General features: G+C 38.8%; 1 protein-coding gene across 2 annotated transcripts; it reads left to right on the forward strand.

The window, feature by feature from the left end:
* The first annotated feature begins 1,250 nt into the window (after window positions 1-1,250).
* On the forward strand, window positions 1,251-14,030 carry antxr2b (ANTXR cell adhesion molecule 2b). Of its 2 annotated transcripts, none has more exons than XM_038733294.1 (17): window positions 1,251-1,579; window positions 2,388-2,459; window positions 3,655-3,726; window positions 3,897-3,978; window positions 4,246-4,350; window positions 4,868-4,936; window positions 6,126-6,206; window positions 6,330-6,390; window positions 6,852-6,947; window positions 8,640-8,709; window positions 9,983-10,061; window positions 10,421-10,516; window positions 10,740-10,790; window positions 11,621-11,716; window positions 11,915-12,085; window positions 12,310-12,390; window positions 13,878-14,030. In XM_038733294.1, the coding sequence occupies exons 1-17, from the start codon at window positions 1,455-1,457 to the stop codon at window positions 13,914-13,916; spliced, it is 1,446 nt and encodes a 481-aa protein (XP_038589222.1). In that variant the 5' UTR covers window positions 1,251-1,454; the 3' UTR covers window positions 13,917-14,030. The 2 variants fall into 2 exon arrangements, with proteins under 2 accessions (XP_038589222.1, XP_038589221.1); XM_038733293.1 differs by lacking the exon at window positions 13,878-14,030 and adding an exon at window positions 12,498-13,518.
* Window positions 14,031-14,052: the final 22 nt, after the last annotated feature.

Raw genomic sequence — 14,052 nt, forward strand, 5'->3', positions numbered from 1 at the left:
CCCTGCAAACACAAAGAAATATGTAATTACAGCACTTCACCATAAAGGAACTCCTGGAATGTGTCAAACATCTTAGACTGATGATATTCGTGTAAACATGGACATGGGCAAGTCTCTCAAGAGACAAAGGAGTAGGTTTACATTCAGCTTTTGGGAAGTCACATTTTGGATCAGACTCATGCAAGGCAGTAAATCACTCTGACACACCAAGGGCGTTCATTTTTGTCTGTTCAATACTTTCCATCTGCAATAGATTGACAGGAACATGATGCACTTGTTTGGCCTGAAAAGAAAAGAAAGACATCAGGCATCCAGTACACAGAAGGTGTGAGGAGTGATTTATGAGTGAATGAGAAATGTTTTGTAAGAAACACAGCTGAGTTGATCACTGACTGAAAGGCGCATTTTTATTAAATCTTGAAATATTGCACCCTAATAAAAACACTTTTCAAATAACAAGGAGATTGTTTGATAGGAAGAAAATGCTGCCTTCCAAATGAAGTCCAGTCAAATATTTTCTTTATTACTTTTATTAAATCAACTGAGTCAATTAAGTCAACATCAGTCTGTCATTCTCTGTATATTTGTAATCTCGGGCAGTTGCTATTTATGCCAGTTTGTCTGCCAACTAAGAATCACTGCCAACTAAAAGTCAAGTTTGAAATGGGCATCTACAACACAGGAAGATAAATGACTTGCCTTCAAAACAACACAGCATAAATTAGTTAGATATAGCATAGGAATGAAATTTCACGATTTTTTCACACATTCTTTTTATTATTTTGTTGTATTTATAACATACATTACATGGTATGACTTTATTATAAGCATAATATGAAGTCATATTTACACTATACTGATGTACTTTATACTGTTTCTTTGTATTTTATAAATATGTATTTATTTACATATACAAACATTTTTACACACACACACACACACACACACACACACACACACACACACACACGTATGTATATTTATATTTAATTTTATGAACGGCTGTCCCCAGTGATAAGAAAAACAGAAAAACACTAAAAGGTTTTAAAATAGCTAAATATATGCATACCTACATATTAGGCTACATTTACAGCACCGTACATGAATGTGCAGTGTCAGTGAATTTTTTTCTTTTTTTAATATGGGCTAGTATTTGATCCCTACTTTAATCTGAAGAATCGTGAGGGAAGTCGTGTTCTGTTGTTAATGCCGGGAGTGTGACAGTAGTGTGCAGCAGCAGCTGTGTGCCCTGCCCAGTTTATTACACTGTGATCTTGCCGTCAGCGAACACACTCAACCTATTGCACTTCAACTCTGCAGTGACTCAACATGTGAACCATCAGGATGAAGTTGTGAAGTTGGAAGGACTCATGCTGTAGCTAGCTGCATCAGCTGATTTGTTTGGGTTTTTTTTTTTCAAAACAAACTCACTGTTGATATGAAACGCATGGATTATGGATCGAATATGGATATTCTGCAAAATCCTATTTTTTCTAAGTGTCAATGTGAATTCATCGTCGCATGACGGCGACGACGCTTCTTGTGATGGAGCGTTCGATATTTATTTTGTATTAGACAGGTGAGAGAATGTGTCGCTTTTATCTGTCTGCGTGCTTGTGTTTGCTTAAAGGAATAAGGGAGCCAGCAGGGAACAGACCAGTATATTCATTTAATATTTGCTTCCTAAGTGCAGAGACACTTGACTCAGTCCTCTCCATGTATGGCTGTGTTTAGCTTTCCTTGTCCCCTTGTTCCTTGGCTGCTTCACTGCAGATTTGACTGAGTTTATTTTAATCGTTTTCTGTACTGACCATCAGTGTTGGGGTGTATAGCCTACATAAAAAAGTTCACTTTTATAGCCCCCGGAGTTCCTCTCAGTGTATTAGGTAGTTGTTAAGAATGAAGTGCTCAATAGACTTTCCAACAACAACAGAATAAAGAAACCATCATCCTGGTATTTTTATGCATGGAAAACATTTTTCTGTCTGGATGGATCTGAAAAATAGAGGTGCACGGAAAGTTTAGAAAACTTGATAAAATGTGAGATTTCTACATAAAACAAAATTTTTAAAAAGGTATTTTTACCATTTGCATTTGTTTTTCTGTTTTCATTTAATTTATTTTGAATTGCAATTATTCTATTTAGTGAGCTTACAACAGTCGTTGCAGCATCAAAACATAATGCATTATGCAGCATATACAGAAAATATAAGATATACAAATTAAGTTTGGTTTAATTGATTAATGGTCATCCCCCTGTTTTTACACCACTGTTGTCACCTGAGTTGGACATTTTTGGTGTTAAATCTTGTGTCGGGATATATTTGATATTTCACATTTGGGTATTCTGATATACAGTATCACCCTGGTGCTGCCTGTTTCCGCAGGTCAGGCAGTGTGATGGGACACTGGGATGAGATCTTTGGATTTGTGGAGCAGCTCACCAACAGGTTTGTCAGGTAAGTAAAGTGGCTGTGCTTTTTAAATGTTGTGATGGTCATCCCTCCATTCTCTCTCCTGCCTCCTACTCCTCTCATGTCCTCCTCAGATTTTACGGGTATTTAAATCGCCTCAGAAAATATGGAATAATACAAAACTTTATATACCACAGTTCCAAACAAAGTGAAAATGGTCTTTACAGACAACCAGACAGATTAAAATTGAACTTGAGTTATGTAGCAGAAATTAAACCAATGAAAAAAGATTATTTAAAGGGCCAGGAGACTTTATATGTCTTTAAATTATAGTAGAAACATTATTAGTGAGTAGAAAAGTAGTGCATGTCTATTTTGGGTAGCAGACATCATACAAGGCCAACTGCTCCGAAACCCCTCTGGGTAATGGTGCAGAGGGTGTGTGATATCTTTAGGTTTAATAGCTGGTTGCTAAATATGAGAGCAAAACATCCAGCAGATGTTGAAAGTGGTGCAGACCACAACAGACAGTCCTGTCCCTATTCATGGCTGAAGGGTAGAGAAAGGAAGTAACATCGACGGGGGTTGTCTTTTGAGATGTTGTCTAGTGATTTGGATTCAGTAATATCGCTTCATCATATCACGTTAATTTTTATCTTTATGTCAGTGCCATATAATGTCATGTCATGCTCTGTTGCAGTGTTGCATGTATAAAGCATATCATATGTCACATGCATTATTGTGGCTCGCTACGGTTCTTCATGTCATATAATATTATTACTGTGGATTAGATTCAAATTCATTGTCATTGTACTCTGTAAGTATACAACAAAATACAGTTCAGCATTTAACCAGACAGTGCAAACAGTAACAAAAGGGCATATAGAGATATAGAAAGATACCCTAACTAAACCTAGGGAGAATGGTCTTGTGTTGTACTTTATCTTGGCATACCTTCCCAAAAAGTCATGTAATCATGTAATGTCAAGTTATGTCATCTTCTGTTTCAGTACATTATACAGTATACCATGTATTATCACATTATTTCATGGAATCCTATTGGCATTGATGTTTTAATCTCCTTTCTGTCATTCATATGTAATAGCACTTACGGGAATCCTTTTTGTTGACTTAAGTTCCAAAACCACTTACAATTATTGGCCTTAAAAGCACCTAGTTTCTGATGTTGTTTGCTTGTGTAGATTCACATAATGTGTGTGCGTATGTGTGTGTGTTTCAGTCCCAGGATGAGGGTTTCCTACATTGTCTTTTCAGCCAAAGCTGTCGTAATACTGCCACTAACTGGAGACAGGTACGGTCCGCAGTTTTTAAAATGTCCCTCTCTTCTCTTTCTTTCCTTCTCTACCTCACTCCCTAACCCATTCCTCCTCTCTGAAAATCTAACACCATAACGCTGATAACCAGATCACACCAGTCTTTATTTGCACTGCGTTTTCTGTGTTTTGTGGTCTGGCTCCACAGGGGTATGATAGATGAGGGTTTGAGGAAGCTGAGCCAAATCAAACCTGCTGGTGAAACGTACATGCACGAAGGCATGAAAGCGGTAAGTACGCTCATTTAAAGGCCTCATCAAACATTGTGGTCTTTGACACTTTGTTGTTTCCAACAGAAACTGCCACTTAAAGGGGAAATTTAACACAATCAACTGGCTGAATTTGCTTAGATTTTAGAACAAGGGTTGTAAAATCTCTAAAACGACAAAAAAAACAGCTGTTGGTTATGTGCCATGTTGGTTCTGTCATACTGTGCAGTGGTATCAAGCAGTTCCAGATCTGGCAACAGAAAATATTTCAGCAAGCTCTCTCTTCAGGTGTCAGAGCAGATGAAGGCACAAACTTCGCCGTCATCCAGCATCATCATCGTCCTGACTGATGGCAAGCTGGAGGTCTACCCCTTTGAACTGAGTCTGCAGGAGGTATCGAACACCAACCCGCACCCACAGCCCCACACACAGACTTTACAGAAGATCATTCTAATAACAATGCTATGGTAGGTAGGATGAAGAGTGAAAACGATACTGTGTGGAAATAATGTTAAAGTTCATAATGAGCATCCCATCCCTGAACACCAAGAGTTCCATTGTTTTATGACTCTTTCCAAGCAGCCATCGGTTTGCATTGAGGAGACACACTGACACATGCACACACTCCAATCACTCTAACAACAGTTTCAAGGGTCTGCGTGTTGATTTTTGTATCATGTTGCATGAACTGAGACAGTTGTTGCTTGGAGGAAACATTTATCACTCTAAAACCTTAGAGTATGTATGTCTGGAAAGTGGTAAGTTTTAAAAATGAATATACAAGACTGAAGATAAAAACAGTCATATGATCTTTTATCAATTATTTCTTTTCTGATAACATAAACATAGATTTACTGTGTTTCAGTAGAAGCTGAACTGAGGACTTCACTCTTTGTGTTGTGCTTTCCAGGCTGACAAAGCCAGAGGGTTTGGAGCCAGAGTGTACTGTGTTGGTGTCATGGACTTTGACCACAAACAGGTAGGAGGATTTTTGTATCCCCTCTCTCTTTACTTTGACTTGTTGGCCTGTGGGAAAGAACACTTCTCTCTGTTACGTTACTGATACTGTTGGTTGCTTAAACACTGAGGTTTTATTTGTCTTTCTGTGTGTGTGTGTGTGTGTGTGTGTGTGTGTGTGTCAGCATGTGTTGTGGTCAGAGCTTCAATAGGCTGCTGTTTTTGGCCCACATTTATTAACACACCATGACCTCATGGCTTAGTCTTTGTGAGTTCAACTGGAACCTCCTAAGGACAGAAGAGCAAGCAGCCGGCAGGGGTTTCTAGTTTATGGTTTGTGCTGAATTTAGTTTATGTAAAAACATGGAATGCATTTTGTAAGGTAGCATGTTTTCAGAGACTTTGTTGTCTTCTTGTACAGGTATTGGGTTTTCAAAGGGACCATTGTGTTTGGGATGAACTCTGTAAGGATGAAACCTAATGTGTCCTTATGTCTTCTGCTGACTGTGTTAACTGTAACGCATACAAAGGGGAAAAATGCATTATCCCATAAAACACCAACATGATTAAGAGCCATTGGTCTGCAGTGTTTGTAGTAATGCTGTGATATGTGATATTTTCTACAGTCAACATCAGTTATCTTTAATAAAATCGACAGTGCAACGGAAAAACTGTAATTATATTTGTTGAGAGAAGATACTCACAATATTGAATTTAAAATGGCATTCTATACAGCCCCCGCCCCGAATCATTCCTGCATTATGTGTTGGTGTTGCAGCAGCTTTTATCACATTATGGTGACAGTATTGACCTGCATAATAAGTATTAATAAGCATATAGGAATGGCTTCAAAATTGCATAAAGCCTGACTAGGAAAGTCTACAGTAGTCAACCAGAGCAAGCATTCTTCTGCCCGGTTACTGAGCTAGTATACTTTGCAGTCTGAGGAGGAAATAATTACATCACTCTCTAATTAGATAATGCCAGACAAGCTTCCTGTTCTGTTATCATTAAAGCAGCAGATGAAAGCTTCAGCCAGCTGCCCAGAGCTTTCATCTCCTAGAAACCGACTTTCCCTCCCTAATCACTGCCAAGGCACTTAACAAAAATGAGCAGAATACCTCCCAGAGAGGCGGCAAGAAACGAACACTGAAAAAAAATTGTAAAGATTAAAGGTGCACAAACTGTAGTTCTTTTCTTTTCTGTCACAGCTTGCTGAAATAGCAGACGGCACAGAACAAGTCTTCCCAGTGCTGTCCGGGTTTCATGCCCTTAAAGACATCGTCAACTCGGTGAGGTCACGCCACTTGTAACAATTCACAAACACGTTCATTGGCGCACCGTGCGACAGTGGTATCATGCTGTGCCAGAACCGTACAACCTGAGCTGTTACCGTTATCTGTATCTCCACACAGATCCTGAAGCAGACATGCGCAGATGTATTCACAATAGAGCCGTCGAGTGTTTGCGTGAATGGTAAGTTAGTGGGGAAGAGTTTGTTGCATATGTAATGTTTTGAATATAATAATGCATCAAAAAACATGGTGTAAACAAATGATGTAAAACGCATTTTTAACCACACTAGCAACGTGTCTCTAGTGATACGTTGGTTCATCCACCACTTTAATTCGGACTGAAATATCTTAACAAAAATTGGTTGGATTGCCATGAAATGTTGTACATACATTCATGGTCCCCAGAGGATGAATTGTAATAACATTCCCATTATTTTGCATCTATATCTCTGGTAAACATACCTGCTAAACATGTCAGCATTGTCATTATGAGCTGTGCCTAAGCTGCTAGCATGGCTGTAGACTCTTAGTTTGGTTGACTTTAATTTGCTCATTCGCCATATTTGTTATTTAATGATTGTTGTATCTGTTTGCAGTCTAAGTACATTGTCACAGTTGTGTAATGTTTCTGATGTTTCCCAGAGACTTTCAACGTGGTGCTGAGGGGCAGTGGCTTTAGCGGATCCAGGAGGACAGAAAACATTCTCTGCTCCCTCACTGTCAATCAAAAGACATACGGTGAATAAATGCGCACTCACTCAACTGATATGCTACACTTTACTATAATAGATTTTGAATGCTAATGATGCACCTATGTGGAATGAGGCGTTGTTACATGTTTACTTATGCACTTTGGGATAACATCAGCTATGAAGTGAAATGTGATACAGTGAGCTGATCTCTGTGCTGCAGTGGAAAGTCAGAATTGTGACGTACAGAAACAAACAGTGGCTGCTTTTTATTGAATTCATCCAGTGAACAGAGGAGACATTATGAGACTGAGCAAAAGGAGGGAGGAGATGTTCCTCTGTCTCATTAGTCTATTAAAAGATCAATGGGGGGGAAGGGCAGTGTCAGTGAGAGGACATGAAGGGGTAATACATAACTGTCTTTGGTTTCTTCTAACCAGTTTGTTTCTAGATGTTTTGCTGGAATATCTTTCATTCTTTCTTTTTTGCTATCACTCTGTTGCTTTCAGTTCATTTGCAACCCTGGCTGTGATGTTTATAATGTAGGGAGTGCGAGCTTTCACAGAACACATCTCGTGGATAGTAACATGAGAGAAAGTCAACAGTTTGGCCTTCTTGGACTGTAATAACATACCAACAAGTGCCCAAGCCCAAGAATAGGAGCACCTGAAGGATTTACTTAAAGCTTGAAGATATCTAAACTGGACCTTTGTGAAAACAGCCACATCCAGACACAACATCCAGGAAAAAATGCGAACACTATGGGTGATGAGGAAAAGAAGATGAAATGCAAAAACATTGTGATTCCATAAGTGTCTGGAGCATGCGAGAAACTCAGGAGGATTTTCAACAAACTCCACATCCCTGTGTGTTTGAATCTCAGGAACATGCTAAGACAGATACTGGTCTACCAGACAGACCATACATCCAAACACAAGAAAAGTAATGTAGTGTATGCTGTTCAATGCAGTGAGGAATGCACAGACCTGTATATGGAAACAAAACAACCACTACACAAACACATGGCTCATCACAGAAGGGTCAAGACTCAGCAGTCTACTTACATTTGAAGGATAAGGGACACTCTTTCAAGGACAAAATGTTCATTTGTTTTTTGGACAGGGAGGACAGATGGTTTGAAAGAGGAGCCATAGCAGCCATTTACACCAAAGTAGAGAAACCATATCTCAACAGAGGAGGAGGGCTGAGACAGCACTTATCCCCCACTTACAATGCTGTCCTTTCATCCCTTCCCAGGAGATTGAACAAACGCTCACATTTGGCCTCATGCAAACGACGGTCATTTAGACTTGGCCTCAGGCGACTCTAGTGACTGTAATGACTGTCGGTACAACATTGTTTATTACATCTACCAACGCATTATGCACACACACACACACACACACACACACACACACACACACACACACACACACACACACACATTTACTATAGAAAGGTATATTGCATCTTTTCTTTACTAATTGTTTAAAATTAGATTATGTCCCAATGCCATGACTGTACACTCATCCACGATCGATTGTTAAGCTAGTGAGTTAAACTGCCATAAGCAGCATGAAGAGAGCATGAAGAGGCAAATTTGTTGTGTTTTATTTCTATTTACAACTGAACCGCTTGGAGCTTTTGCATATTTAATTTAAGAAAAAATGTTTTTGCTTGGAAATTTCTTTATAGGCAGTAACATATCTCAGAGTTTGTCTGTTTGTCTGTTTCTTCTCAGACCAGAAGCCAACAGTAGTTAAAGATGGCTATCTGCTGTGTCCAGCTCCTGCTCTGCATGAGGTTGGACAGTAAGTCAACATACATGCGCATATACACAAAATGTTCGTAAGCTTGAGCTTGATGACAGCACAAGGCAAAAAACCTAGACTATAATTAAACATGTAATTACAACTACATTTATTGCGTAACAACAGTGTAACATTCTGTTCATTATTATTTAAAGTTAATGGTGTACAGTTGCAGTCATCCACAAAATAAACAGTAACCACAAAAATGTCCACACTTGTGTTTGAACGCCCACAGTAGTGACCGAAACTTTCATTATACATGGTCACATGGTCAGTTTTTTGTCTCATCTGTCCTTGTTTTTCTCTAGTTTGTAGCTTCTTTGTTGTAAAACCCTTGTGAATATCAGCCTTTTCTCACTCATACTGAGCCTGTGTTTGCCATAAATAGAAAAATACATTCATTTTTGTCAAAGCAAAATCCTTCTGGAAAGCAATTTAGCGTGACATTATTTCATAACATCACTACCTACTCAACATTTTTTCCTTTGTATAATCATAACACTCGGACTGTGCAAATACAGGTGGTTGAAATGAGAAATTTGTTGTGTGCATAATGGAGAGACAAAACCAGAACAATGTTTACAGCAGAACTATCTGCGAACAGCTCAAAGTGTTGGGTGAACTGAAGCCAATCTGACCAGAATAGCTCTGTGGCATTTAGATAGTGAGTCAAAGCTGATTTAACTTCACCCACTTCAAACTGCGCTCTTTCTCTGTCTGTCCCCCGTCACTGCTCACTTTCCACTTTCCATGTCTCACCCACTCTGTAACACTCCCTCAAACCTGAAACACTTAGGAAACGCATAGTTTGTAGAATTTCTCATGGACAAAGCGGAAACTATCTTAGTTGAGTCCAACCTCAAAAGTTGAAACCCAACAGTATTTAACTTCAAACTATAACTGATAACAAGGAAATCTGGCCAGAAAATGATAACAATATCAATGGCTTCCTTTTTCAGTAAGTTCTTGGCGCTAATGATGTTGGAAGGTCAACAGGGTGACTGACACTGAGAAAGCTGTTACTAAATGGCAGTGCTTCTCAAACTGTGTAGCTGATGAGCCCTTAACATAAAAAAATAAATGGTGAACAGTGCTCCTCCTTTAGGGGTATTTCACTTCATTAAGAGGCAGAACAAGGGATGCTTCATAAACACGAGGTTGAATATTCACTGCATCACCAGAAAAATGAAATCAAAAATAAGTACTCTAGCTGTTAATAGGTGTGCATGAACTTCTTTTGTTGTTTTCAGTGATTCTGTCTAATAATTGTTAGATCCATTGAAGTACTGGTTAGCCTGAACAATGGACAATCCTACATCTCCAGTCCCATCACCATCTACGCCACAACATGTGTGAGTATCAATCATATAAACGACAGGTAAGTTTGAGGTTTGAAGGAGATTGGTGGATTTGCATAATTTATACTAGAGTTCAGAATAAAGTATTAGCTCATGATATGATACTTTCATCTTTACAATATCAATACAGGCCATTCTTGTGTAGCCAATCAGTCACCTTTTACCCATCATGTCTCCTGTTATAATTGAGGAGGAACACTTGCCTCTTTAAAATGGGAAAATACGTATCTCTGAATAAAGACACACTCATGGCTCAGTTGTATTGGCGCCAGTGTAACAACAACACAAGGTACATAAACATATCTCCAGGTGTATGGTGTTGTCTGTTGCTGATTAGTGTGCGTTTGTTGCAGTCAGATGGGACCTGGGTGCTCTGGTTGCTGTTGGCTCTGTTGCTGTTACTGGCTCTGGTTTTACTCTGGTGGTTCTGGCCTCTCTGCTGCACTGTGGTGAGTTTACAGACTAGGTATTTGTGCGTATATCTCCAATTCAGGCCTTGTGGAAGCACGAGCTACAGTTATGTGGTATTGTTATTTATAGAAGAAGCCAGTAAGTTTAAGTTTTTTGAGTTAGTGTTGCAATTTAGCCAGGGTTCCTGTCATAACACTGCTATTTTTTTGTCCATGTAGACAATGTTAAGGGTTTATTACTTTGTCGTATTGTTTCCTACAGGTGATCAGAGACCCACCCCCCTCTCGCCCACCTCCCCCACCTCCCGTCATTGTGAGTAGACTACAGACAGTTGAAAAACAAATTTCTCTTACAATATTATTTTCGGCTCAAAGCTTGGGGTTTACCACGTGTTGCCATTTTGGAAGCGACTGGAGTGACTCTGTATTTCAAGAAGCAGAGTAGGGATTTCCTGAATAGAAGGAAAGAGAAGAGAAACAAGTATGAAGAGGTCAAAAACCCAGCAACACTTAAAGAGTAGTATAAAGAGCGACTTCACGCCAAGACCACCATGTTTTGGCATGTAGCCTTCACTAGAAATTCAATTTTAAAACTTGAGTTATGTGTTTAAGGAAGGGAATCTATTTTTGTGGCAAATTTGTTTTATAGAAAGTTCTCTGTTGGCATTGTAGTGTTACATATAAGAAGTGATGTTCCTGGTAAATGTTTCCCCACTGCAACTACATTTTCAGTGTCTTATAAATCCTTGTGGGCTTTTATGTGCATTACACAATACGCGTGAATGAAGCAAACACACTTCTAAACATTCCTCTCTTTAAGCCTTACTCTCTTTTTAATAAAATAATATAAATAGTGTCATTAGCTAAGACCGTAATGTAGAAAAAAGTTTTCATTTGAAGAGGGAAGCTTAGTTTTTGAATAGATCTTGTGCTTGAGACTTTAGTGGTACTGCATCACTTGAGCGTGGTGTTGACTCATTTCAAAATGTTTGTCACAGCATTAATATTCATATTAAGTCTGTGTAGGACTGAATGCCTTGGCCTAAAATGTATATCATAATTTAAATTTTGGATAGTAACAGTATAAAATTTTGTGTAATCGTTTAAAAGGTTATGTTATTTGAATTTTCTTCTGTTTTCAAGGAGCCAGAAGAAGATCTTTTGCCCAAACACAGGTGGCCTACAGTGGATGCTTCATACTATGGAGGCAGAGGTCCTGGAGGGATCAAACGCATGGAGGTAAAATAAAAATACAGAAACACTAATCAGTTTAGTTTAATTTTGTATTTTTACCAACATTCATTTAGGCAAACTTAAACGTTGTAATGAAGTTTTCATGAACATACTATATTATTGGGGAGATCTCATCTGTGTTGATTGTCTCTGACACCATGCTGCCACTAACACACGTCTGACATTTATACCCGTGGTGTGCAGGTGCGTTGGGGGGAGAAGGGGTCCACAGAGGAAGGGTCACGGCTAGAGAAAGCCAAAAATGCTGTCATCACCATGCCAGAGGAAGTGGAGGAGCCCATCATACCCCGGCCCCCACCACGACCTCCTCCAGTCTACAACCCCCAACAGTCCAAATGGTATACTCCCATCAAGGTGAGACAATAGCCTCATTAATCACCAATCATTAATGATCTCTTTGCATTAGGTGATGTCTGTCTTTAGTGTGTGAACTTGTACTCATCAACCTTGCACATTGGTAGATATACCGCATCAAGAATTCCAAATATATATAATTCTCAATATATCACTGCCGTTCCTTCACATACACACATGTATATCTAAATGCTTTGATGAACATTCTTTATCTGTATTTTTAGGGGCGTTTTGATGCGTTGCTGGCATTACTGAGGAGACAGTACAACAGAGTGGCAATCATGAGACCGACATCGCAGGACAAGGTGAGAAACATCTGCAGTACTTCGCTCCGAAAACAATTCAGCCCTTTAGTCGGATGAAAGAAAAAATTGCCGCTTATTAATTTTGAATATGTTGTCATTTCTTTTAGTCGAACTGTCTGCAGTCACCAAGGAATAAAACAGTTTTTGCTATGAAGTGTCACCAGTTAATTTGATGAGAAAATGGATCCACCCTCTTGACTCCACAATGATTTGATTAGACAATAACAGAAAATGATACGGATCACTCTTCCCCCTCTAATTATCTACCCAACAGACAAATAACAGCTTACTGAATCAACTCAGTTGTTATAAATAACAGTCTAAATGTCAGCGCTTGCAGAGTGCGTCATCAAACACAGCTTTAATAAGCTACAGGCCCTCCAATGATTTAGGATTGTTTTCTTCTGATCTGATATTCATGATTTATCTTCATATTTTGTCCCTCTGTGTGTTTCAACATTTCAATCATAAATGGCATAAAATTTGGAAGGATGCTGCATTTTCACACTGTGGTCAAGTGTTTAAATGTGTTATGCCCTCATGGGCCCCAATAGTTAAAAGAAGAATGCATTTTGGCTGCATTTTTTTAAAGGTTCAGTGGTGAAGGTTGCAAATTACAATTAGTGGTTCGGTGCATTCATGTGCTCTTCTGATGGTCCCATTTCCTGAGTTGTGAAGTCGTTCTTCCAACATCAGGGTGTGTTAATGTGCTCCTAAGTTGGTATGTGGAATCAACATGGACATGGACACACATACATCTAGTTCCCTCTACATGGACCGCAAACTATGTAAATGCAATACATGATTTTGCACGAATCAAAGTTCTGTATACTTCTTTATGTCCCATGTACACTTTATTTCTGTCTTTGCAATAAAGATTTTAGGAGGAAAAACAGATTTGGTTATTCCAACTCCACATGAATGCACCATCAGTCACCGCTCAACCATCCCTTTCTAACATTACTTCTTCTTTGTATGTATTCAATGTAGTGATGAAATGCGCTCTGTAGAGACTTTTGTCCGTTGGTGTTACTGTAGAAACACAGCAGCGCAACATGCTGACATCCATGTAAGGTTACCCGTGCTGTATGTAGATACAAATGCCTCATTCTAAGGTAATAAAAACGGTTCATTATGTAAGGACACCACTGAAAACATCCTCCTAAATATTACACACTGAACCTTTAAAGCAAGAAATTGGCCTGATGCAGGTGCAAGGCTTAAACGTGAACAGGTTTCTGCAGAAGATGCAACATTTGACTTGATTTGAAGGTTTTTTCTTTCATTTATAAATTATGTTGACATTTTGGCAGGTAATGGATCATGATGGCTTTCATTTATGCTAATTCAAAAACATTAACTCTGCTTGCTTGTGTTGTTATATATCATACTGTTTCAAAACTAAATTTTTGGTTAATATTTTACTGCAGAAGGTATCTATCTACATGTGAATGTAGTGTCTGTCTTTTGTTTTTGTTTGTCTCCAGGGCCGCTGCATTAACTTCACCAGAGTTCAGAGTCACTGATGTTCAAACATGAGGATCAACGCTTTTCACTTATAGTTTTTGGCCAAGGACGACACATTCAAGAGCTAAACGTTAAGATTCAATGTGTATTGTAAATAAATGTGTTTACTTATATCTTGGTGTTATTGCATTGAGG

This window comes from Micropterus salmoides, unplaced genomic scaffold (genome assembly GCF_014851395.1).
Source record: "Micropterus salmoides isolate LMB-PRFRI ecotype aquatic unplaced genomic scaffold, ASM1485139v1 Ms_hic_scaffold_20, whole genome shotgun sequence".
NCBI lineage: Eukaryota > Metazoa > Chordata > Actinopteri > Centrarchiformes > Centrarchidae > Micropterus > Micropterus salmoides.

Coding starts and splice junctions, on each gene's coding strand:
- antxr2b (XM_038733293.1), top strand. CDS start 1,455: ATGGATCGAATATGGATATTCTGCAAAATCCTATTTTTTCTAAGTGTC. Junction 1,580..2,387: donor ATTTATTTTGTATTAGACAG/GTGAGAGAATGT, acceptor CTGTTTCCGCAG/GTCAGGCAGTGTGATGGGAC. Junction 2,460..3,654: donor CTCACCAACAGGTTTGTCAG/GTAAGTAAAGTG, acceptor TGTGTGTTTCAG/TCCCAGGATGAGGGTTTCCT.